This window comes from Mauremys mutica, chromosome 6 (assembly GCF_020497125.1).
Source record: "Mauremys mutica isolate MM-2020 ecotype Southern chromosome 6, ASM2049712v1, whole genome shotgun sequence".
NCBI lineage: Eukaryota > Metazoa > Chordata > Testudines > Geoemydidae > Mauremys > Mauremys mutica.
The window spans coordinates 110,463,198-110,490,832 of NC_059077.1; the positions used below are offsets into that span (position 1 = coordinate 110,463,198).

Consider the following 27,635-nt stretch of genomic DNA (forward strand, 5'->3'; position numbering starts at 1 on the left):
TGCAGCAGGGCTGCTCAGTATATTGCAATCTCTCTGGAGTCCCGTTAGAATTTTTTCCAAGAATCAAATTTAAATGTCAAAATATTTACAGTAACGTCTCCAGGCGTCCTGCTTATCAGCTGTTCTGAAGGGCACGTTTTCAAAGACTTTCCCTATGATCCACCCATGTATTTCTCCTTAGAACTGCCTGCAGTTCTAGCAAGTGAGTCAGCTCTCCCTCTTGCCACATGGGACAAAGAACTTTCTACAAAGAACTTTTAGAACTCTGTCAAAATAACCAGGTGTCGGGGTGGAGGGGAATGACCCACTAATCAGGAGGGCTTTAAAATACAGCCCCCCCATCTTTTGGTTGACTCAAGGAGCTAATCAGGTAACTGCCTAAAGGAAATCATCTATGTACAACCCCAATTTGCCTTTTTTTTTTTTTACAACTGCTGTACAGGGATTTAAAAGTCAGATAAGCCCCATTTTAAAAAGCCGGCATCCTGCCTCCAGGCTAGTCTTTGTCAGCTTTATTATTATTAATCCAGTACCAGCATTTGGAGTTGTTTCCCTTTTTCAAAAATACTTTGATTCATCGGCCAGCTTTTGGTTTATAGAGCGCATGGCAATCGGTTTATTTAATCAGAGCTTGGCCCATTTTCTAATTTAGTGGGATAATTTTGGCTCATTTCCTGCAACGGTGAACTTGCTGGGGCACAGCTCATCCTTAGCGGTTGCATTAACGTTTGAGATGATTTGTCATGTCTGTGTTCACTTTGGCAATCAGTTCCCTCCTCTCTGCCCAGAAGAAGAGGAAGATACAGACATATGTTTTTATGCATTTTCATGCTGTGGTCTAGGCTGATGGTTGCCAAGAAGATTCTGGAAGCAAGGCGGCGAGAGCAGGTGGGGCTCCATCAGCCTGCTGACATGGTACTTCCTGATGCAGGTCAGGGACATAACCTCTTTGAAGCTGCTGAATTCCATCCGAATTCTAAACAGAATTTCCATTCCCAGGAACAGACTGCTGGCATGCAAGAGGACTCGCACACAATGGACATATCACCAGCTGGATTACATTCCTCGCTCTGCAACTGACTCACTCTGGACGTGGGCAAGCTCCTTCGTCATTCTGGCCCAATTCAGGAATAAGGGGGTTAACAACTGAAACCGTCTTTACTCTCTCTGTATTCTGGGGCCAGCAGAGACCTCAGGGCTGCTCTAACTTGTGGAGCAGCGTTCTCCAAACACCTCTCATATCTCCTGCCTCTGACATTTCCCCCATGCTGGGCACAGAGATGGGGGGTGAGGTAGAGCTGCTTTAGCATCTCTATGCCAGTGGGAAAGCCTCTTTTCTGTAGCCGTATCCTCAAGGGCCTCTCTTCATCCCTTTATGCTGCCAGTGTGGTGTAAAGGGGCCACAGTGCAACAGGGAATCATCCCCTCTGTGCTTAAGTTTTCCCATCTGTAACATTGGCATAACAGGTACCTACAACAAAGGGATGTTGTGGATTAATTAATAGCGTAAAAGGAAATTTCTTAACTGGTCATTCCTTTCTGGGGACCATTGGGAAACTCTCGTCTCCTTTGTCTCACTTCACATTTCCTGCTCCAGTCAAGATAAACACATAACCCTTCCTCCACACACAAACGGAGGCATCTGCTTTACACACAAATACACACAAAGGCGTCTACTTTTTGCACATGTGCATGCAGGCACAGAGAGGGACAGACACTGAGGCAAACGTCTGCTTTCTTCACACACAGGGACGCATTTCTGGTCAGCCATGCTCATAATGTGCATTTAACCATTAAAAAAGCAGAACAGTGCCAAGACTTCATTAATAACTTGTAGGATACAGAATTGCGACTTTGGACTTGTGGAGAACCCTGAGCCCCATCCATTCTAAACATGCCCCTGGGCCCGGTGCTAACGTTTGCGCAGAGAGCCCTTTCCAAATTGAACCTCCCCTCTCCTCTCTAAGATGTTTTTAAACCTTCAGGAAACAGTGAAAGTATTTCCCATTTCTGGAATCTAACCTTTGGAGACAATAAGTTAAACATTGATCTATCTAAAGCCAAGTTTCCTAAGTCAAGGGAAGTGTCTGGTTTTGTTGCGCTATTCATTGTCTGAATCTCTGACTGAAAGTGAATAAATCCAAGTGCAGCACACCCACTACTTTCACCAACACCTACATAATTATTACAAAGGAAATCCTAGTTTACTGTTATACACCTCCACCTCCCCTCCCTCACACTGCACTCTATTCTTACTACCTCCCCAATTGTAAATGCTGCAGTAGAGGGAATTGGCCTATTGACAGAGGCACGAGTTCATTTATTTAAATGGTCTGTCTTGAAACACAGACATTTCATTCCTAGCGGAAATCGACTGTGACAGGTTTGGAAAAGGCTCAGTTAAGGGAAAGAAAAAGGAGAATTCTCCACAACGTTAGGCTGTAGATTCCCGCTTACCAAAGGCTCTAGCTCCTTGCGGTCTATGAGGTTGAGCTCTGTTACAAAGTAATAAAAGTGCTTGTAACAGGTATTGACGTGGGCCTCAGCTCCCATGATGATGATGCGGTCGAAGTGATGAATGTAGACGTGAACGAATACCCGGAACAGCCTGCACAGGATCTTCTTGCAGATCTGAAGGAAGTTCTTTGGAAACGGAACACCTGTGAACAAAGAAGGGAGGATAATTGCTTAGATTAGATCACTGCTTTCTGAAAGGGAGTTCGGCAGATTCAGACATAGGCTCCAATCCAGCAAAGCACTTACGCCTAGAGCCCTGTGCACATACCAAATTTGTATCCGCAGATATGCAGGGCTCTAGATATAAAATTTGGATCCTCATCCATCCACGATTCACAAACATGGTCCATGGATATCTGCATCTGCGGCTCCAGAGTGGAGATCTGCAGATTTGCAGGGCTCTATTTATGCCTGTGCTTTTCTTTTTACCTACGGTACTGTGATTACTCACTGTAGCGGGGTGGCTACCCCGCTCCTGCCCGGAGGGGTTAAAACAGACCTGGGCAGGGCTACAGCTGGGAAAAGAAAGGCTGACTGGGGAAGCAGCCACGGGTGAGGCCACGCCCCACTCAGGCCACGGCTAGCTCTATAAGAGGGCTGAGAGCCAGAGGCTGAGAAGATTCTCTCTCTAACTTTCTGAGAGAGAAGGAGCTGGCTGCCTGGGAAGCTGAGACAGGTATCTAGGGTGGAACAGTGCTGGGGAAGGGCAGAGGGAGCTGGGGAGCTCCAGCCTAGCAAAGCCCCAGGCTGCAGGCCGAGTTAAGGGCCCACAACAGTACTAGGGCAGCCCAGATATAGGCAGAGGCAGCTGGTCCAACCCCCCTTGCCGATGATGAGTGGTTTACAGACTGCTGTCTGCCCCAGTGAGTGGGGGTAAATGGAGACGGGCAGTAGCCACTGAAGCAAGGTGGAGAAAGGGGGTTCCCCTGGGAACTTGCGAGTTACAGCGCAATAAAGGAGCCCCGGGCGCACTAGCTCACTCCCCGTCCACACTGGCAAGGCATGTAGAGCGCTTTGACTCCGCGGCTACAGCGCTGCTGGTGTTCCATCTTGGCGAGTAGAATAACATTTGCTGCGCCCCCGCTGGAGCACCCCAGCATCAGTATGAACGAGGTGTTGCATTACTGCACTCTGATCAGCCTCCGGAAATGTCCCATAATCCCCATGAGTCAAGTGGCCACTCTTGTCATTGTTTTGGATATGCCCCTTGAAAGCTCCATTTGACGGACGGCTGCTTATCTACTCCGGGACAAAGCAACCGTTACTGTGGAATGCTGCGAGTGAGACAGTGAGGCGAGGGATGGGGGAGGTCTGCTGCTGTCTGAATTTACAAGACAGCATGATGATATGCTCTCAGCTCCCCAAAAACCCACTCTCTCCCCCCCACATACACACAACACACTCCCTGTCACACTCCACCCCACCCCCATTTGAAAAGCACGTTGCAGCCACTTGCATACTGGGATAGCTACCACAATGCACTGCTCCCTGTGGCCGTTACAAGAGCTGCTAATGTGGCCATGCCAGTGCGCTGTCAGCTGTCAGTGTGGACAGATTGCAGCGCTTTCCCTACTGTGCGCTACGAAGGCTGGTTTAACTCAAAGCGCTCTACATCTGCAAGTGTAGCCATGCCCTTACATAAATCACTTTCACCTCCCGGACTACGGTTCCTTGTGCTACGAGATACACATGATGAGGTTGGTTCCCGGGGATGGATCTTATTGACTGTGTTACCATCTTTATACAAAGTCTAAGGTGGAAGAGACTGCTCCAGTCACTTTTTAACCTTCATCCCTATTCTATGCACCTTTTACAATTGTTATTTTAATAGAATGTCTCCTACAAATTTGGGGCCGCTGTCCCAGTGTCCCATGCACCGTAATGAATAGGTGCACACTCCAAAGTAAGCACTGCTGCTGCTGCTACTGGCAAGGGAACAGCCACACATCCACAACACAGCACTGAAGAGCACTTCAAAATTCTCTTAAACGAAACCTGATCTTGCAAAGTGCTCTGTATCTTCAATTGTCATTGGACTTCTGTAAAAGTTGAAGGCCTTCAGCTCTTCACAGGATCAGGTCTTTAACGAGCAGATGTAGAGATAATACAATTTACCAGCACCCCCATCTAAAATTCTGACCTGCAGCCAGCTTTGCGAAGTGTTTTAGTGTGAACTTTATCACATAGTCACTTTGCATGGCTTTGTGCGCCCTCCTGATTTTTGCTTGGATAATGGGGTTTGATCCGATCCAACAGCAAAAGTTATATTCACCGTGTTTTGCAGAGATATCACCCACTGGCCAGGTTCCATTCAAACTTGGCCGGGGCTCATCTGAAACTTGATACAGGTTCCCTCTAAAGATACACAAATGCCTGGCCCAAGTTTTAAGTTAAAAATGAAAGTTAACAGCAGGTGAACACTCACCTGGGCTTGGGGTTGTGTCATGAAGGTTTTGCACAGCTGTAATCAGAAACTCCGCAGCTCCCCTCACAGTCTTTTGTTCCAACTGCGATAGAACTTTCCTTACTACCCCTTCTGAAGTGCTTTACAGTTACACTTGAACTTAAACAATACAGCAATTGATGTGAAGGTGGCAGCTGTATATGTTACAAATTATTTCAAAAGGGAGAAAACCTTAATCTTTTTCCTTTGCATAATTTATTACCAAATGATTCATCTGGGCAGTGAGAAACCAACCAGGCATTTATATAAGGAGATTTACTCCTTTTTAAATATTTGGCGATACAAAATATGTCTTCTCTATAAGTAACTCAAACACGAGGCCGACAAAACCAAATAGGGAAAAGGCCATCTTCAGGATCTCTCTCCTCCACTTCCAAACACCAGCGTCCAGCCAGCACTCTCAGTAATGGTGCCACCTACTTACATTTAATATTAGTTGAAAGCATCTGTTCTCCTTTAAAATATTACTCAATCCTCACATCAGCCTTGTGAGAGTGCTACAAGGAAGTATATTATAAATTGAGGCACACAGAGGCTAAGGACTGCCAAATAAATAAGTACGGAAGAGTATAGGAAGCATAAGAACATACGCAAATCCAGAAAGCAGAAACCACTCCTACAAGAGGAAATTTCAAGCTTGTGGAGGGAGAAGGGACATGGCCACATAAATCCACCAAACAAATGGGAAAAATATAGATATCCTGCAGGAAACAAGTGAAGGCACATGGCCAGCCAATCCACTGTTTGAAAAGAGAAGGGGGTGGACTAATTCCCCTTCTGATGGAGCTCATAATGGCAGGCCCTGGTCTGTAGCAACTCATCAAGACATACTGAGACTCCACAACTGGAGCCATTTTCAAATGCTTGAATCCCAATGCACAGGCTGCTCCATGTTAGTTAATGCTGCTGTAATCCGCGTTAATTTTCAGGGAAAATTGCACCTAATTTCTACTACCTTGGAAAACAGCATAAAGTGGCTGCTCCCTAAGGCCTTCTCCACTTCTGCCAGATACACAGCATAGTGTTTGCAGCATTTCTCATTCATGTAAATGGAGAGGAGTTGGTGGCAGCTGTTACAAGAGAGCTTTATCTTGGTGTATGTAAATAGTTAATAGATAAAGTGCCATTAGTTGGTGCTCAAGAATATGCAGTATAGCTCCAAGGTTTTGCAGAACTCAAAAAACCTGGTGTATGCAGCTATTTACATGAAGCTCTTAACAGTGGCTATGTAGTCTATGTTATGGTTGCATAGCTGCGTTTTTCCTCCACAGCTACCTTCTCTGGCCCTTCGCTGTGTAAATTAATGCCCATCTGTTACCCTGCATGTCACATGAATGAGGGAGCAGACAGGTTTAAGTAACTTGTCCAAGGCCACAGAATGAGGCCAATATCTAGGAACAGAACCTAGAAGGGATCTTGTCTTCTAATATACTGCTATGACCACTAGAACATATTCCCTTCCTACCGTATGCATTGGTGACTTACACTCAGAAATGGTTAATCCAAATCATTTGTCAAAATGTCATGTTTGTTCAAATTTAAATGGAACAAAACTTTTCAGATTAACGACTCAGTAGTACGCCTGTGGTATGAAACTGATAACTGCAGAAAGCTTTTGGATCCCCAGGCTGTGGATAAACCTGGATTAACAAGATCTAGCTGCATTAAATCAATGGCAAACAAAACCACCAGTGAGGTCCTCCGTATTTTGTCTCATCACCAAATCTGGCAAGACAGGAATGGTTTACATCAGTGTTCATGAAAAAAAACCCAAAAAACCATCACAAGTGAGAGCGCTAGGGATTGGGAATGAAAGATAAAGCCGGATTCTGCAAGGTGGTGGAGGTGGAGAGCTCCCTTACCTCCCATTATAATTCCCTACGCACCTAACTAAAATGTACCCATGATGCTCAATCTTTAGTTGTGCCGAGTTTACGCCTGGCACAGAACGAGGAGGGGGTTCTACATCACCTTTCCACTCCCCACCATCCTAGACCAGTGGAAAGCCAAAATGCCCGCTGATTAGGGATGTAAATAACTTTTTAAAAAGGCCAGCAGCTTGTGTCAGTTGCCAAAGATCACAGTCCTTTACTCCACTTCTGAGACACACACACACACACACACACACACACACACAGTGCCAAAGGCAGGGGGCACAGAGCTGGCTACAATAGGTTTATCCAATCATAACTGCTATCCTTCTGTAAAAAGTGCTGGACTCCCAGGGCACAGAGCATGCAGTGCTGGAGCTGTGAATTCCGACCCCACAAAACTGAGATTTCGAGGAAATGGCACTGTATCGGCTTGCCTCAGCAATACCTGAATCCAAATGGGTAGAATTATCCCAGGGCCTTTAAAAACAGCCATGGTTATTTCAAATGATCCCAATTACTTATCTTCTCAGGCCAAGTGAATACAATATATCAGGAAATGACGAGGGCATCAATTGGCCACTTGCTAATAAGGCAGATCAAATTTCAGCCTTTGGAGTGTTGCCTAACTCCATGAATGACTGCCCCACTACTGTGCTCTAAAAATTAAAAAAAAAAACCCAAGGATCTCCAAAAGAAAATGGTTTAAAATATATTTAAGAAATGTTAAGGTCTGAATAGGAAATCACCTAGGATTGATTTGTTACACTACAGGGTTACTCAGATGGATAAAGCGTGAATTCTCCACGGCCCCATATTCTGTTGTTTCGACATGCTCCATAATAGAGAGTAATTAGTTCCCATTTCCCTGGGATTGAGTGACATGGCATTGCTAGCGTACGGTCAAAATGAAGGAAGAAACTCGTAGGCCATTATTAATTAGCTACCATTAGTTTAATAAATCAAACCCACAAAGGCAAAGGGCCTGATTCTCTACTGCCTTGCACCCTGTGTGCCGATTTACTGATGTGCAAAGTGGGTGTATAACCCTACCGCTGGGGTGAGTGGAGAATTCCTGTTGGTAGGATTTTACATGCACTTTGCACTCATTTTGTAGAGGTGTAAACGACAATCAGGGGGTTGGGCAGTAGAGACTCAGGCCATAAAGTTGCACACGTTCACTGTTACCATAACTACCTACATGAGACCAATTTTCACATCCCGGAGACACCTACAGCTCCTCTGGATGTGATCAGTTGATCAGTTGATCAGATGTGATCAGTTGTGGATGCTCAGTACCTCTGGAAATCAGGCTGCCTGCAAAATCCATTGCACTTACTGTAGATGTAAAATGGACTGAGGCATCTAATTTCCATCACAGATTAACACATTGGTATTATTCATCCATTTCCAGAGAGTTAGGGAATTCACAACCCTGTATATTAGAAAGCGAAATCATTTGAATTCCACTTGCCAGGCCACAGGTCTGTGTTTTGGTTTGTACTATATGATCAAATCACTGGCGTAAGCTTGCTTTTATCTAGCCGGCAGTTTTATGGCTAGACTCCCTCCCTCTAAATCCTTTGCATGTTGACATGTAATACTAGCATGTTAAATATATTTCTTGCTATTTTATGGGCCATTAATTGTGCTTTTAGTCCTGAGGTCCTTACTCCTTGGGATTTTGCCTGACTGAGGGCTGAACAATTGAGTAGGACCTCAGGATTTGGCACATACCAATGTAAACACTCAGTGGTTGCGGCTTTACGCTGAACAAATGTCAACGTCCTTCCTGCTCTGTTTTATCCAAATCAGCAAAAAAAATGAACGCTCCCAGGTTTCAGCATCTGCCTAAATTTGAAGATAGGCTCAGTTACACTGGGGTAAACCCAGAGTAACTACATTAACATCAAAATTAAAAAGTCAGTGGAGTTACTCCAGATTTAAATTGGGATGTATGAGATCAGAATTTGGCTGAATGTTTTGATCCCATTGCAGCACCCATTGTTTAGATGTAAACCAGCTGTGGAACGCTATTAGTTCTCAGGAGTCACTTGTATTGATTTCACTTAGATCTCTGACTTGGTAAATCACCATTTTTCACTAACTTGTCTTACCAACAACACTATTTACCTCCCTCTCCTCCACAATCCTCTATCTGACACACAGCCCAAATTCAATCCTTCCTTTTCTGGCACTTTGTAGTAAAAAATAAAATAAAATAATTTATTTAAACAGTTGGACACTATTTTTTAATATAATAAATTCCAAAAGAGGAGATTACTGTCTTAATGCAAGTGAAAGGATATTGGAGGCAAAGGAAGCACAAAGGCATTGGATTAAATTGTTGAGCTATGGATATTAAAAAGCAGAACAAAAAGATGACAGTGGAACTTCTGAGCTAGCTGCTACTTGCTGAAGAAAATGAAAAAAGGGGGACTTTTGGATGAGCTAACTGGCCTCAATTCAACTCCAAACTGAGCCAGGGCTCAGTGCTGTGTGAGAAGGAGAGCGCCAGAAAGATTCTCTCTGCTAACCTGGAGTTCAGAGTCCCAGGGCTCCCGATTATGTCCCAAAAATATGCCAAGTTATGCAAACGGCTCTCATGCATTCCAGCCATGCAGTTCAAGCTCCTTTGGTTCTGTCCTTGCACGGATACACACATAACCCATAAACAGTTCTCTGGGGATACAAAGGTCAAGTATATCAGAGGCTCTCGGATACCACGGTGATGGGTGCAGCATAAAATCAAGATAGTTTTATTTTATACCTCCTCTCACTTGTCCATACTCCCCCATTTTTCTGTTGCTGTTTGCTTGCACTGAGAAGGGCCTGATCTGAAAAGCTCCCACTAACTTCAGAGAGGCTTTGTAAGAACTTCAGAGCCTGATTTACTGAAGTACAGAGTAAGAGCACTGCTTCTGTCTTTCTTTTTACTTTGAAAAGAGTTATTTTCTTCTTTGCAAAAACAGCCTCATCTCTCCGAAACAGGACATGACTTCACACTTTGCACAAAGTTACTTTGATCTTGTAGCCAGGCTGGGTGAGTGCACCCACACCTGACCCCTCATATTATTTAATTATTTAATAAAGTAAAGGGAGCGACACCCCCCCTTTCTAGTGGCTGGTCTTCATGCTTTTCCAAATTGTGACCTAATGTTACAACAACAAAAATTTCAGTACACTTTGCCCATCTAATCATAAAGACTAGAGGATAACAGCCTAGTTCTGCTACCAGCTAATGAGATAAGTGGTACCTCTGATTAGTGTGTGACACGTCCCTTGCCAATGGGTGGTCAACTAGAGGATAGCAGCCTATTACTCCCACCAACAAATGGTCTGTTAGTTCACATGGTAGAGGTATGTGCTGTTGTGAGGAAGAGCCTGGGTTCAACCATTGCTGGTGTCACCCAAGGGGGGTTGTAATACAATTGCTCTTCACAAGACCAAATGTAGCCAGAGTGAGAGAGGGTGAATAGACGTCCTGGGAAGGGGTTCAGTTTTAAAAATGCAGAGACTAGACCTTCTGACTCTTCTCCCTGTCTCAACATACGCAGAACTCCCAAAGGGCCTGCAGAATGTCAACTCCAAAGGTCTACACAGTCCTATGTCTACATGGGGAAAAGAGCCACCCTCAATACGGTCTGAAATTTTTGTTTTTGAGGAAGCCGGCAGTACATTTCAGACTTGTTACATAGATGTGTAAGGTTCCTTAATGATTTACACCTGCCACATGACATGGAATGAAAATAAAACCCCATTCCAGTGAAGTCTTCTGGGATCCTAATGGTATGTTCACAATGATCAAAAATGTCTGTTTCTGGGTTTGTTGTTTTGTTTTCATTCTAGTTCTATCTGGGAGAGTTTGGTGAGTCCCTTGGTGATTGTGCACAGAAATAACACTGGATATGTGAAAATTCTTCCACAAGTCGTGGAAATCATTCATTCATTCTCAATACTTCACTTAAAAAGTACATATGGGAAAAGAAAACAGACACCCCTTGGCAAAGAGACTGAGAACATGCCATTTCAAAACTAAAACTCAGCTTTGTAATAAGGAGCAAGGAATAATATTCCCCCTCCCCTCTCCTCCTCCTACCCTCAGCCCTAAACAAGAGTCTTGTGAAAGATGCCGTAAGCTATTGCTCCTGGAAACTCTTCTGCAAAGCATCAATCCTTCCAAGCAGATGTTTCATGTTATCCGTGTGTTACTCAAGGAAGCGTCTGCCCCAAGTGCCAAGGAAAACAACCCCAGTGTTGCGGGACTTTGTTCCTCCCCAAAATAAGCTGACAGCTGCAAGTGGTTAGAGATAAACCAGGCTACTATGTACTTGCATCCTTCTCAATGTTGCCCTCCTGCCTGTTATCACTGCAGCTGGGCCAGAACAAAGAAAAACAGACTAATCTGTGATCAATAATTATTACTTATTATTTTTACAGGAATGCTATTAGCAGGCAGATGAAAATGCTGCTGCTCTCAAGTTACATCTGATGTGCCTTCAATGAATGAAATGACTAGTTGGGCTACTGTGTACTCCCATACTCTAATGATGCTCAGATACCACATTGATGGGCTACACAAACATAAGTACATTAGACAGATGGATTTTGTTCTCCTGTCTCAGATAGAAGAACAAAAAGGTCAGAACTCCGTTAAATGAAACCTGTCTATATCCAACCAGCAAGCATCTTCCCTATATAGCTACCTTGTTTGGTGTTACAGTAGATTTGAAGACTACTCTGCTGCCACAAGTCAGGAAGAGGATGATGTACTTTTCTTTCGCTTGTTCAACTAGCTTAACAACAATCTAGCCAGAGGAGGTGTCTTCTGGGTAAGACCTAAAAACACAAATCCCACTGAGGTCGCTGGAATCAGAGCTTAAATCCTCTTGGCTGTGTGTGCGCTCTGAAGATTCCCTGGCTGTTTTCCTAAGCAAATTTAACCTGGTGTCCTTGGCCAAGATTTCACCTTCTCCCAGTTGTGCTCTGTGCCAGTTGGTTGCTGCCCTCTCAAATGAGAGCTGGCCACATTTCAATGACACTGTATGTATATAGGGAGGGATCTGCAAAAGCTTGCAGCAAGGCGGGGCAGGGTCATAGCTGAGCCTGTAGCCACTGTGGAAGCAGAAAAACTGAAGGGAACTTGAGAAGGAGGGAGTACTTGTGGCACCTTAGACACTAACAAATTTATTTGGGCATAAGCTTTTGCAGGCTACAGCCCACTTCATCGGATGCATGTATGCGTAGCATGCATCCAATGAAGTGGGCTGTAGCCCACGAAAGCTTATGCTCAAATAAATTTGTCAGTGTCTAAGGTGCCACAAGTACTCCTGTTATTTTTGTGGATACAGACTAACACAGGTGCTACTCTGAAACTTGAGAAAGAAGGACATTTCCAGGCTACCAGTGACTGACAGGTCTGGTTCTGCCCCCAAGCTGTAAACAGGCTTAAGTACCCATTGTAATGGATCTGTGGACCTTAGCATGGTGAAGGCACTGAGTGCGATGAAAAGGAAGGACAGAGCCATGTATCCAGGACACTGAAAATCATAACACCTTAGCCCCCACAAGCAGCCTCTGGATGCATATTAACTAAGCAGGGTGACATGATGGAATTCTGTGGCACTCTGCATTTGAGCGCCTTTGCACAGCATTAATATATTATTCCTCTTATTCCAATTGGTCCCAAAATCTCTTTCTCTCTCACACACACACAATCTCTCTCTCTCTCTCTCACACACACACACACACACCTCTGAATCACTCACTACTGAAATGCAGCCACCTTGGGAGAGGAATGCAGCAACCATTTAGCAGCATCCAACGAAAGAGTTTAGCACATGAAGAGAAGAACACCATCGTCAGATGAATCTGCAGGGGGAATTTAGGTAAGCAGAATGTAACTGCCCCACGGAGGTCTTTGGGCAAGACATCGAGATTAACATCCCCCACTGCATGAGGAGCCATAGGTTCATTAAATAACTTTGTCCTCAAAATGCTTGTCCTGGCACTGCGAGCAGTAACACTGCCTCGACGTTCCTCTGTGGTTGTATCCTTCGTCAGCAGAGTCTTTATTTTTGTTAGTAACACTCCGTATATTTAGAAACACACATTCTGGTTTTCCGTTTATTGCATATGCAGACTAGAAAATGAAGCCATTTCAACAGCCCTTTTTAAAAATAATAAAAAAAGCATATCATAATTATAAAATGACAGATGTTTATTTTCATAAACCTGTCTCTTCCCTGGTACTACACTGAGGTTTGTGATGGTACAACTGTCACTATGAATTCGAATGCTGTCTTGGGGGAGGGAGTCAGGAAGGATTACCTCAGGCCCTGCCGTGATACCAGATTGTGCTAACTACTCTGGGACAGCATTGTGAGGCAGCCTGCAGGTACCCTACGGTTGAAACCATGGATGGAGGGATATGTCTTTGGGAAGCCATTCCCCTCCTCTCATTTTTATCTGTCAGAAACAGTCCCTGAAGAATTCACCACTCTGACAGGCTCTGTCAAAGACAGCTGGTGGATATAAAATGTGTCCAACCTCTAGTGTTTATAAGACAGTCATAACAGGGAGTGAATCTATAATCTTCATCCACAGGGTGGTTGGGGCCAGTGCCCAAACATGAACTCACTCAGTCAGCAGCCTCTTGGAATTGGTCTCATTTTGGGAAAATTAAAGGGAGGGGAAACGGTCAGATGGGAGACAAAAGTTTAATGTGCCCTCTTGGGCTGTCCTGTCTCGCTCCCAACATGTGACTGGGGAAGTACACGCACACAAGAGGCTTTGTGTTTGGGGACACTTCAGAGTGCAGAATTTGCACCACAGAACTCGAACTACTAAGGCACCATGACACCAAGGGATGCTGTGGGAACTCACCTGTCAGTACTCGGATACCATGGTGACGAGCACAATGCAGACAAACCACACCAAGAGGGAAAGGGCTACACTTCTGCAAATATATATATTTTAAAAAGCTGCACACACGCACGTATGTAGTCTTAACATTTGTTTGTACTTATATCTGCCTTAAAGGAAGAAAAGAAATGGCTTGAGTTCCCCGGTGTTAAAAAACACACTGTTGATCAGCTATTTTCATCCTGCAGTTAGAGGAAAGGGGCCCATGGGCCACATCTGGCCTCTGAGTGGCGCTTTCAGAAGGCAAACCTATTGTGATGCCAACTTCTTTGAATGTAAAAAAAACCCAAACACTTTAAAACGCATACAGAGAAGAGCAAACCTCAGCAGGCCAGGATGGATTTGCAGTATAAGGGGATTAACCCTCTTAAAGATACCGTAGACTAATATTTAGCCTTTTAATGTGTTTACATCATCTACCTAACCTGGGTATTTCTAGTGCCGCCATCGCCACAATATTTACATACCAAACAGAAAGTTACGGGTATACCTATACTGCAAAGAAAAAGCAGCCGCACCAAGTCTCAGAGCCCAAGTCAGCTGACTTGAGCTCTGCACTGCAGGGCTAAAAAAAAACAGTGCAGATGTTCCGAGGCCCTTCCCCCTTGCTGGGCTCCAGCCCAAATGTCTTCTGCACTGCTGTTTTTAGCCTCGCAGTCCGAGCCCTGCAAGCCCGACTCAGTTATCCCTGGCTCTGAGACTTGATGCTGCGGGGGGTTCTTTGCAGCGTAGACATACCTGAAGAGTCACTTTAGTAATATTTGTTAAGCCATGGGGTCTCAATCTTTTTCTTTCAGAGCCCCCCTCCCCCCCTTGCAAATGCTATGAAAACCCCATGGTCCACCTGTGTCACCACCTGCATATAAAAGCCAGGGCTGGCATAAGGGAGTAGAAAGCAGGGCAATTACCTGGGGACCCCACACCACAGTGGGCCCCCGCAAAGCTACATTGTTCAGGCTTCAATTTCAGCCCCAGGTGGCAGAGCTCAGGGCCCCAGCTTCAACTCTGCACAGCGGGGCTTTGACTTTCTGCTCTGGGCTCCAGTGAGTCTAACCCTGGCCCTGCTTGGTGGACCCCCCTGCAACCTGCTCACGGCCCCCCAAGGGGCCCCGGACCCCTGGTTGAGAACTGCTGTGTTAAGCGATGACAATGTGTTTGTCCATGTACAAGACAGAGGACAGTCTGTTCACCTATAATCTAAACAAGACACACTGTTGCCATAGCACTTGGAAGCCAAGAGAAGGGAATAATTAGGATTTTTCTTTCAATATTATTATTCTATTAACTATCTGCTGTGAGTATCAAAGAAGAAAGGGCCAGCTGGTGAGCACAGCACTACTGAAATCTACAGGCATGAGGTGAGGATCTGGCTCTTTGTCTTCGGGGAGAGGGTTGGGCCAAAACTGGGAACCAACAGTCAAGAAAGAATCCAGCACTGTCCATATGTTGTTTCTTTCTCTCCCACTAAGGCCAGAAAGGGACCATTCTGTTCATCTAGTCTGACCTCCTCCATAATTCAAGGTATGGCATTTCACCCAAGGATTTCTGCATCAAGCACATAACTTGAGACAATAAACATGTGCCCTGGGTCCAGCACTGATGGGCCTAGGGCTAGATGAGTTACATCAGTCATCAAACCCCAAAGTCTTGCTGGGTGGACAACCTTAGGCTAAATCACACCACCTGCCTATGATCAGCTACTGTTACTTGTTTCCATCCAGTGTCCCCACTCTTCAGTCTTCATCACTGCACAGGGGTTTTGCTTCTATTTTTCTGTTTTGCATTCTTGTCTCTCCCAGGAAAGAGTTCCACCCTCCAAGCAGAATGCTTTGTGTCCCTTCCCCGCTGAGATTTTCACTGTGGGCACCACCACTAGACATTACATCATCAGTTCTGTTACATCATTAGATGTAAACATCCTAGGCTTTGCTAATTAGAGCACCATACATACTAAAACTACATGCCATAGGAACCTATACTGAGCCTATGAAGGGGGCATGAACAAGCTCCACATCGGAGAATGGTGAGATCTTCCCATGTTTGGTATGAATCATCACTTTGCACAGTGGGACATTTTCCACATGTAGAAGGGCTTTTTTGTTTTGTATATAGGCTTTTAAAAAAACAACAAAAAATGACAATTATGTAACTTTTGTATGGTGCACTGAGCAGTTTCTCTCCATCTGATCTGTGCAGGTCATGTTCAACTCAGTCAAACCCCAGGTCCCCTAAAGGCAGCAGAATAGATCCTGTTATATCGATCCCAGCCTTAAAGCACACAACCCCAGCCAACTACTCTAGCCATCGTCTTTCATTTTATTTTCTTCAATATTCCTACCTTTAAGCAGATTCTCTCAGTTCAGTTCATTTCTATCCTTGTTTACACAGATCTGTCTCATCCCTTAGGGTCATGCTTGACATCTGTGACTGAGTTAGAACACTAGACTGTCTAGCAGCTTGTTCTATCTACTTCACATTACAGTACAGCACCACCACCAAAGAAACGTGGTAATAGCTATACAAAGAGAGCTGGCCACTTAATATAGATGGTTCCATATGTGAAACCCTCCTATATCAGAGGGATATTAAACCCCCAAGTCTCCAAGGCCATATATAGAACCACAAGCCAAATGTAAACACTGGCACGACTCAACAGGTCCACATTTTTTATTTATTACCCATTAAAGTACTAGATTCATGTGGCAAAAGGCAGCTCCAGTGCTGTTCCGCTTGTCAGATTATGCTGCGTTTGCACTGCTAATGACCCACTGGAATAATGACTTTTAAAGAGCAGCACTAAACATCAGTAATGCATGTGGGCTGTGTTATTTTTTATCATCACAGAAAGGATTAAAATATGCTTCTGCTACAGGATTATATTTGCTTTGCTCAGTTACATTCTATCTATCCACCCATCATCATCATCCCCCAAGAGTGGAAATTGCGAACGGTTTTATTAAGGCAGTTGAAAAAAGTTGTCTAGTTTCCTCCTACCTTTTGCATGAACCTGTGTATCCTTGGCTGCACTGATGAGCTTACTGTTCACTGGTCTCTGTCTCGTTCCCAGGGGACCTGCGTTCACAGCAGGAAAATCTACTATCACAAGTGGCAGTCTAAGCAGAGGCCAGAGAACAAATGGGCATGGAGAATGATCTTCCCTCTCATTGCTGGAGGTGTTCTCTCCAGACGAGGAGTAAGGCAGTGCAGCGGGGAGACAGTTTCACTGCAGCTGCCCATGCCGCACCTGCTTCTGTGGATAAACAGAGGACTTGAATCTTCAGGGCTATATGGCCAATTCCTTTCACCATCACTAAATTTGTACACAGTTTGTTTGCAAAATTAACTGCCCCTGGACATACTTCTCACGGCATCACAAGAGACATGCCTATGTCTCCGACAGTAATAGCATGCCAGTGGGACCCCACTGCCTATCAGGTGATGGAGAACGCTGCTATCACAATCATAGGTGTGTTACTGAATATCAAGGTCTGGCCTGTTCTCTGAATATACCAATATGTCCTGCTTTTCAAAGGGTAGACCCAGAAGAGATTCTCTGTCTGATGACACTGGGAGAAATTCCCACCACACACTGATACTAGAAAATTATTTCTGAATTTCTGAAATTTCAAAATAATTACTAGACAGAGCTAAAAACTCCTAAAACACCAAAAATCTCTACATATATGGCAAAAGATATTTGATAAAAAACCAATGTACCCTTTGAAAGTTTCCACTATTTGTAAAACAAGCAAAATAATTTTTTTTTAAATAATTAACATTAATTATTAGTTTCCAAAAGCCAGTGATGTACCGCTGGGACATACAGGCTTTCCTTGTTAGCCTACTACAGCTGATACAAAATGCGTGGAAAGTAAGCAGGACATAGTTATAGACCATCTCGCTCATGAAGGGTGCACTACAACTTCCTGAGAGAAAAGGGCGGAGCTCTTGGATTTACAGGAGTTTGGAAGCATTTTCCTTTATTTAAATTAAGGAAACAGGATGGTGGATCATGGGGCCAAATTAAATTCTGGTATAATACAGGTGCTCTTCCCATCGATTTCAAAGGGAACCACACCAGAGCAGTATCGTCTGCATTATTTTATCAATTAAGGGTATGTCTGCACTGCAATAAAAGACCCACAGCATTGAGTCTCAGAGCCCGGGTCAACTGAGTCGGCTTGCGGGGCTTGGGCTGTGGGACTAAACATAGCAGTGTAGACAGGCGGGCTCAGGCTGGAGGCTGGGCTCTGAAACCCAGCAAGGGCGGGGACAGGGCTGTCTTACAGCCTGGGTTCCAGTCCAAGCCCAAACATTTACACTGCAATTTTATAGCCTCCCAGCCTGAGCCCTGTGAGCTCAAGTCAGCTGACCCAGGCTCTGAGACTCTGTGCTTTATCATCCCCGGGTAGACACACCCGCTGTGTCATCTTTAACAGAGGTGGAGGGGGACGAATGACAAATCAGGGGAAGTAGCAGAGTACGCGCATGGAAGGAGAACTACTCGCTACACAAGCTCCAAGGCAACTGCATGTTATTTTAGGCTTCTTTTTTGTAGCTACTCTGCAATTCTTGCAGCTGTGAGAGTCATGGGGTAACAACTGTAGTCAGTTTGTCATAATCTGCTATGTGCATTATGGGGGTATTATGCATCAGCTATTAGCTGCAGGATATTGCCTTTAATGAACCAATGATCTGATCTAGTAAATCCTTCGTTCATATGTAACTTATTCAGGGAGAGATCAACTAAAGCAAACCACAAGTTAAAGACTGCACAGAAAAGTTAATGATTCATACAAATCTTTTCCCCTGTCCCCTCCCGTCCCATTCCCCCCTGGACAGTTTGCTGCAAAAGCAAATATTCTTAGCAGTTTATTTGGGATTACTTCTCACTGCAGTTATGCAGGAGGTACAGATCTGTCATTGGAAACAGTGTTTCATTTATTTTTCTAAAGCCATCTCAGGCCTAAGGGTTGACAGTGACCTCTGGAATTGTTTTTACAACTTATCAGATGCTCTCTGACATATTTTATTAGCTCTTTGTGGCTCCTAATGAAGTCTTAAAAAGCTGTCTGGCATGATAGACTAAAGGAACTTCCAGAATGATCACTCACGATGGATGTAGCAGCCATGGGGCCTTCAGAGAGAAAGCCAAATTGGACTGTGTAGAAAAGTCATGCTAGGTTTGAATTTGACCCAACCAATGTTCTCTGACGCTTTCCTCTATCAAAACCACGTGAGTGCAAGCCTCCAGTATGCAGAAAGTAGGAAAAGGGAGGTGATGTACTGATGTATTGTGTTGAAGTAGTCTCTAATTTTGAATCCATCGTCTATTGCAAGTGCAAATGGCAATATTTAGATACATGAAAAAGGGCAGACAAGAGGCCAGGTGTTATCAAATTTTCACTGTGGACTAAAGCACAGGAGAAATTTCTAGTATGCATAAACAGTATATTGGTTATTCGAGTGCTTGGCTTATCTTGTCTTCTGTGTGGAGTATTCCGATCAATTTCATTTTCCAAAGCAGTGGCATCTCTAGCTACTACTAATGGGAAAGAAAGCAGCTTTAATTTTGATTTACTGTGTGCAGTATTTGCTACACGCAGATTTTTTCTTATGGTCATAAAAGACAATGAAGACATTTCATTGCAGGGTAATGGAGATGCTTTTAGATACATTCTGTCGGGAAGCAACTCTACCAACTTTCACATGAAATATTTGTATTGCATTTTACGGCAGCAATACGAAAGTATCAGACAAGCTGTATGCAGAGGTTTTCTCCTCCAGAAACATCCATATGGTGATTATTTTATTTATGGGCATTCTGTAAGAGTGGATTCATCAGTCTCCTACAATGCTCTGTGTTACAGATAGAATTCATAAGGAATGCTGTATTTACTTTCACGGGATATTTTCTTTTTTGCCCTCCAAGGCTGATCCTACTTATAGGTGCTGCTGTCACAGGGTGCTGTAGTATTAAGGATAAACTGTATGAAAATTAATTAAGTAGCATGAGCTCTCTGCTCCCTCATGGAGCAATGTGGCTCAAAGCCATAAATCAGCGGGAAAAGAATTACTACTGCAGCCCAGCTAAATACGTTAGATGGCCATGGAGCTATGATCAGTCACCTTTCTCGCTGACTCAATTGTATGAATTATTACATTATGTTACTTACTCACATCTCATCTTCGCTGCATAGTAAATTTTATGATCTGCCATATTACTCTCTAAATAGATATGATTTTTCTCATAGATTTTTTCCAGGTCTCTGGTTTACCATGAAAAAGTAGAAAACCCTTAGCAACACATTGCTATTTACTAATGAGATTAAAAAAAAAAAGATGTACTTCTCTTGCCAATGTTACCTTATAGAATGACATGTTATAACCCATCATAGCCTGGCGGTGCACACACACACAATCAAACCTTGCTTATCAGAAGACAACTATAAAAATAATTTGAGGTCTGGAAAATATGTCCCACAATGAGAGACTTAAGGAGCTCAACCAATTTAGCCTATGAAAGAGAAGATGCGGCAGGGAGCTGAGCCGCAGCTGGGGCCAGGAGCAGAGCCATGGCCAGAAGCTGAGCTGCGGCTGCGGGGGGCTGGGGGTGGGGCTGAGCGGAGCTGAGGGCAGAGCAAGGCTGGGTGGCATTCCGCTCCCCACCCTCCCGCGGAGGTGGGCCAGGGCTCCATCCCACCCCAAACATTCCTCTGTGCCCCCCTACGGGGGCATGCCCCACAGTTTGGGGATCACTAATCTGTGATTCCGACACAGGAAGAAGACATTTTACATTCTTGGATCCTTTAATCTAGGCTGTATCTAGTACAAGAGCCATAACCTGATCCTATGGCTAGAAGCTGAAGTTAGAAAAAATCCAGTTGGAAATAAGATGAAAATTCTTGCCAGTTAGGGTAGCGCATCGTTGGAAAAAGCTTACCAAGGAAAGTGGTAAACTCATCATCACTTGGTGTCTTTTTAAATTGCTACTGGATGCCTTTCTGGAAGATCTGCTCGAGTTCAGCCACACATTACTAAATTTGATAGTGGTCACTTACATGGCGAGGAAAAACACTCCATACATACTGGGCAAGAGGTTGGACTGGATGATCACAGTGTTCCTTTTAGCCTTAAAAATGTAAGAATTGTTGTTATCCCATTAGTTCTTGAGATATTGTAGAACACACATAACCCTGTGATTAAGGAGGGGTTGTAAGAGGGGTGAAAACAGATCTCTTTACCTTACCTGCAGAGACTGGAAGAAAATGGGTGAGAGAAAATGATGATGATGGCATCTTCTGGCTTCTGAGCTTATCCCAAATCCCATTTATCTGAATTACTTTCACGTTCCCTATCGCAGTCACATGAACAAACTTTGACTTATATGTGAGGTGTGTATACAATTTTACAGTCTGAAGTGTGTCTCAATGTTTTAGGGGGAAAAGGCTGGAGGAGGGGAGAGGAATCAGGTGCAAAAGGGGATATATACGTAGCTTGTCAGACAGGAATTGAAAATCAATCAAGATGATGCCTTAGCTGACGGGGAGCTGACTGGACAACCGTGTTCTACTTTATTTACTTCATTAACATGGTTTACTTCCAACAATCTTATGCTCAAAATGGAGTGTGTCTGAGTGATCTCCTTTGAGGGCCTTGTTAAAACTCTGCCACCAAACTGAAGGGACGGTTGAGGTGACCTTCGCACCTTTAGTATTTTCCCTACCTTTGTAGATACAGCTGAATCATCGCTACCCCCAGGGCACATCAAAACGCTGCCTGAGAGGATCAGACTGCATCCAACAACAGCTGTACCAAAAAAAAAAAAATCTTGTTCTGTCTATGAGGTCTTCACCCTTGTTTCAAATTACAGAAATGGAGTACTGCACCATACTGTCAATATGCTCAGAAACCAAGTAAACTTCTCTGGCAGACACACAGTTTAATAGCTATTATCCTCTTGCTTGGTTATGAGGAAGAGGTTTCATTTAAATAGTTCCCCACTCTTCCAGACATTCATGCCCCTAGAATGTGGGGTTTAATCAGACATTAAAGGAAAATGATTTTGCTGGGAACCCTGTTATATCCTTGGGGCAGCCGGAGTAGGAAGCAATCACTTGAGGCCAGAGAGCAGACAGCTAACCAAAACCTCCATTTTATTTACAGACCATAATACTCTAACTCAGTTGCCATAGCAGCAAAAACCATGACAACCAAATACACAACATATTCCTCCCCCCCTAATAAGAACATCCCCTAAATAAAAAAAAACACACTAGACTAGAGAAGGAGGGTAGACTGCCTCCATTCCCGGCTAAACCCTGGGGATTATTTTGCCCCATAACCGTGGGTTCGCCCTAGCTAGAGATCCAGCCGATGAGGAGGCCTTCTGTCTCTAGGTGGATTACGGCGAACTTCTGGTGTTATTGCACCCGAAAGCACTAGGGGCTCAGGGTCCGCAGCACGAACGGGTGAGGAGGTGGTATCAGCTCGTGCTGGGCAAAGGGGTATCTCAGCCGCCGGCAGTAATGGAGGAGAACAGTCAGGAACAGGTGACTCGTGATTCGGTGCCTCACCAGAAGAGGTGAAGTCAGACCCCTCAACTGCAGATGGGTCCTGAGGACTGGCATGACCTGGCAACAGCTGATCTACATGTCGCCGCCAGGTTACATTCTCTGCAGTCCGGACTGTGTAGGAAACAGGTCCTGTTTGAGTGATGACTGTGGCCGGGACCCATTTAGCTCTGGAAGTATAATTCCGAGCCAAAACTGGCTGTCCCGGGCTAAAGGTTCGGTCTTTTGCTCTGGGTGCCCGTCTGATGACTTGATATTGCTGCTGATGTTGCACAATTTGTCGGGGTTCAGAAGGTTTCAGCAGATCAAAGCAAGTGCGCAGCTGTCGTCCCAACATTAGAAAGGCTGGGGATGCCTGGGTCGTAGCATGAGGGGTATTTCTGTAGGAAAGTAAGAAGATATCCAGACGCTTTTGAATGGAGTGTTGTCCCCTTGCTGATTTCAAAGCGTTTTTCATTGTCTGCACAAATCTTTCAGCTAATCCGTTGGTGGACGTTGTCGCTCACAAGTTGTTCTGGCAGACCAAAACGACTAAAGAGTCCTCGTAGTTTTTGGATAGTACTCTCTGCAGAAGTGGACTGCATTATAGAGACTTCTGGCCATTTAGAATGGGCATCTATTGCCACCAAGAACATGCTTCCTTCAAGGGGGCCAGCAAAGTCAACGTGAATACGTTGCCACGGGTTTTCAGGCCAGTCCCATGGGTGTAGGGGTGCCCACTGGGGTGCATTCCTCACACCCTGACATGACATACAAGCTTTTGCCTTCTCTTCAATAGCGCTGTCCAATCCAGGCCACCAAAAATAGCTTCGTGCAATTTCCTTCATGCGCACTATTCCACAGTGACCGGAATGTAGCTGTTCTAACATCTGTGATCTCAGCGGTGATGGAATAATGACACGTCTCCCCCACAACAAACAACCAGATTGGACCGATAACTCCATCCGTTTGGACATGTAGGGAACAAGGTCGGATGAGACCGGAGAGGTTTGTCGAGATTTTCCATGCATCACCAGGTCCATAACTTGGGACAATACTGGGTCAACGCGAGTTGCCTTCTTTATCTGAGTAGCAGTGATGGGTGTATTCTCTACCTGTTCAAAGTAAAAGATTTCCTTTTGGGCACTATCTTGATGTTTGACCGGCAAAGGCAACCTCGAGAGGCCATCTGCATTGCCGTGCAGAGTGGATTTCCGATATTTGATTTCATATGTGTGTGCTGAAAGTATCAATGCCCAACGTTGCATACGACTAGCAGCTAATGGGGGAATGCCTGTGTAGGGTCCAAAAATTGACGTCAGAGGTCGATGGTCTGTAAGAAGAGTAAACTTTCGCCCAAAGAGGTACTGATGAAACTTCCGAATTCCAAAAACAATTCCTAATGCCTCACGTTCGATTTGGGCGTAGTTAGTTTCTGCTTTGCTTAGAGTGCGTGAAGCAAAAGCAATAGGTCTCTCTTCTCCCGAAGGCATAATGTGTGACACGACTGCTCCCACTCCATAAGGGGAGGCATCGCAGGCCAATTGCAGGGGTAAGGATGGATCAAAGTGCGTTAGAACTTCAGAATTTAACAATGCATCCTTAGCTTTGTTAAATGCAACATCACAGGCTTCAGTCCACTTCCAGGCCTTGTTCTGCCCAAGGAGCTCGTGAAGTGGTTTTAGCAGTGTGGCTAACTGTGAGATGAACTTTCCATAATAGTTCAGTAGTCCTAGAAACGAGCGCAGCTGGCTTACATTTCGTGGTGGGGGAGCCTCCACAATAGCTTTAACTTTTGCAGGGGCCTTATGAAGACCTGCAGAATCGATTATGTGTCCCAAATATTCAACAGAGGGCTTGAAGAATTCACACTTGTCTTTGCGAACTCGTAGGCCATACTCTTCCAATCTTTGTAGGGTAGCCTCTAAATTCTTTAAGTGATCCTCTTCATTTCTTCCAGTGACCAGGATGTCATCCAGATAGCACTGAACTCCTGACAAGCCACACAAGATCTGGTCCATAGCTCTCTGGAACAGGGCGGGAGCCGATGTTATTCCGAAGGGTAGGCGACAGTATCGATAAAGCCCCTTATGAGTCACAATAGTCAACAGCTCTTGGGACTTTTCATCGACGTGCATCTGTAAATATGCTTGACTCAAATCAATCTTACTGAACTTTTGTCCCCCAGCCAGGCCTGCGAAGAGGTCATCGATGCGGGGAAGCGGGTATTGCTCTGCACACAACACTGGGTTGACAGTGACTTTAAAATCCCCGCAAATCCGGAGAGAGCCATCTTTCTTCACTATTGGAACGATAGGAGTGGCCCATGAGCTATGGGTAACTGGTATTAGGACTCCATTGGTGACCAGGCGCTCCAGATCTGCTTCAACCTTTGGCCTGATGGCATATGGCACAGTTCGGGCTTTCAGATATTTTGGTGGACTGCCAGGTTTAATGTTCAATGTCACAGTGATTCCCTTCATACTTCCCAAATCATCTCCAAAAACAGCAGCATGTTTCCTTAGTATAGGGGTTAGACTGGTTTCTTCTTTAGTCATCCGGTGCACTTCTGCCCAGTTCAGTTGAATCTTCCCAAGCCAAGACCTACCCATTAAGGCTGGGTAGTTACCTCTCACAAACAGTGGCAATCTAGCGGCCTGTCCATTGAGCTCCACCTTAACATCAATAGTGCCCACCATGGGCACAGCTTCTCCCGTATACGTCTTCAGAACAGTTTTTGTTGCCTTAAGCGGAAGATGCTGTAGCTTTTCTTTATACACAGTCTCAGAGACCAGCGAGACAGCTGCACCGGTGTCCAGTTCCATGCGTATAGGTTTGCCCTCCAATAAGGGGGTTACCCAGTATTCATGTGAGCCCGCTGCCAAAGACAAAACATGCAGTGGCACTTCCTCTTGTGATGAGGTGTCTCCTTGATCATCCTGGGTCTGCTCTAGAGTATGCAAGTTTCCTCTTTTTGTCGGCCAGACCACAGGCCTCTTTTTCTTTTGTTTACAGGCACACTCAATGTGTCCCTTTTTGCCACAGTGTCGACACACCAGGTCCTTACACCAGCATTCTGATGCCTGGTGTCCTGGCTTACCACAGCGGTAACATTCTTGACTCTGCACAGTTTTGTGGGTCGGTTCTTGTGACACTTTTTGCACCCTAGGGGGTGCACCGATGTATTGTGCCTCCCTTGTAGCCAGTTCCATGGAGACAGCAATATCAACAGCCTTCTGTAAGGTAAGCTGAGCCTCTGTCAGTAGGCGCTTCCGTATAGCTTCACTGTACAGGCCACACACTAACCTGTCACGCAGGGCATCATTTAACATTTCTTTAAATTCACAGTGTTCTGCTAGCTTTTTTAGAATGGCTACAAATTGTACAACTGTTTCATCTTCCTTTTGGTCTCTTTTGTGGAACCTATATCTTTCAGCAATTACCAGTGGTTTTGGGGAAAAATGGGACCCCAGGATTTCCACAATGTCACTGTAAGATTTAGTTGCTGGCTTAACAGGGTGTAGTAAGCTGTGTAGCAGGGAGTAGGTTTTAGCCCCTACAACACTTGAGAATATTGGCACCTTCTTCGCTTCTGTAATGTCATTTGCAATAAAAAAAAGCTCAAAACGCTCAGTATACACATGCCACTGCTCTGTATTCTCATCAAAAGGCTCCAGGGGCCTGGTCAGAGTAGCCATGATTTTTAGTTTCACTTTCACAGTCAGTGCAAAGAAGCAGCTTTTTTTCTTTGTTTGGTCTTTACCTTGACTTCTACTTCCTTCTGTTACTGGAGCAGCACCAGAATAACCCCTTGTTAAAATAGGTGAACATTGCATCCCCAAAGTGAACGGCAGGGCAAGAATAAAGGGAAGATGGCAAAGTCCTGCTCCTAAGCCCACTGAAATCATTGGAAAGATTCCCATTGACTTCAACATGCTTCAGATCAAGCTCTTGCATGTTTTCATGACACTACCAGAAACCCATTATTTGTGGGGAAAAGGCCAAAGAACCGTTTGAGCAGTTGAGAAGCGTCACCACTTTCCAAATTATCTCCCAAAATAATGGATGAAATTAACAGGCTTTCACAGTCTCAGTGTCTCTTTGGCCTGTCCCAGATGGAGAAAAACAATAATATCAGAGGAAACAAGTAGGTACCTGCACCATTACATGACTGCAGATGTGCTCAAAGCCAGGCAAAACATTCTGCTCTCTCTGAGATGCACTTAGCTGGTAATTAACAATTAGTATCTAGATTCTTACACCAGCCCAAATCCATTCTGTGACACTAATACTGGCAATTTCATTTAGATTCTTAATTTCACAAAAGCAATTAAAAATACAGGTCACTGAACAGGAAAAAGGAGATATCACTACAGATGAAATTAAATGTTCCCAACACTTGATTTTTACTCTTCGGATATATACTCAGTTTAGGTTGATTTTCAGTGAGCAATTATGAAATATGTTCAAATAGTTTTAGTAACTGATTCAGTATCATAGATCAGGTGTCCCCCTTGTGGTGGGTCTAGCTCCAATAACTCCTTTAGTTTCTCTGTTGAGTTGGACAGAATCTTACTTGTGCAAACATAACATCTTAGATCTACCTGGGCAGTTTCTCAGGAATGATCAAAAGGCACATTGCAAATGACAGAGGAATCAATTCACTCTCCCCTGAAATGCAACCACTTCTTGAAGTGGAAGAGACAGCTGTTTAACAGTACCCAGCAAGTTCAGAACCAGAAGTGTGGTTAATCGAAATATACACAGGTGGAAATGAGAGCAGAATCTGGGTCACTGATTTTGGTGGATTTAACTGGCGCAACTGAGACCACGATCTGGCCCATGGGTTTGTCAGTATGATGTCTGACAGCAGAGAATAATTCTACAGGCTGCCTCAGGCCTCAAGGGTGAGGCTACCAAAGGCTTTTAAAACTTTATATCACTGTTTAACTCTCTGTGTTTTTATAGTAGCCTGATAATAGCATTGGGATTAGGTGTAACACAATGAATGTTTTCTGTAAAAGCAAAACATTAAAAAACATCCAATGGAAGAGACCATAAAACTGAATGAATCCACCAGCTGAAGAAAAAACAAACAACTTAAAGTATCAGACAACTGTCTTTAAATTGTATTCAAGTGAACAGTGCTTCCATTTATATTTAAAGACCTCCTCCTTGCTGCAAGTTCATTATCCCCAGATGATGAGTATTCAGGGTGCTAGCCTACCTGTCTCTCGTGATACCTCTGGGGCACAGACTGAGAGTCAGATAAAAACCCCGAAGCAATCAAACTAGCTGGAGGAAGAG

At 44.5% G+C, this 27,635-nt stretch overlaps 1 protein-coding gene across 2 annotated transcripts in view; it reads right to left on the reverse strand.

Annotated features, from left to right (window-relative positions):
- Window positions 1-27,635, reverse strand: part of MOB3B (MOB kinase activator 3B) — a 160,512-nt gene that overhangs the window by 21,326 nt on the left and 111,551 nt on the right. Inside the window, exons 3-4 of one of the 2 annotated variants that reach the window (XM_045022308.1) lie at window positions 2,458-2,660; window positions 1,343-1,471 (exon numbers count right to left, since the gene is read on the reverse strand). In XM_045022308.1, the coding sequence (XP_044878243.1) occupies window positions 1,352-1,471; window positions 2,458-2,660 (323 nt within the window). In that variant the 3' untranslated portion in view covers window positions 1,343-1,351. Of the gene's footprint in view, window positions 1-1,342; window positions 1,472-2,457; window positions 2,661-27,635 lie in introns of those variants that run through there. The other variant, XM_045022309.1, reaches the window with a different exon arrangement.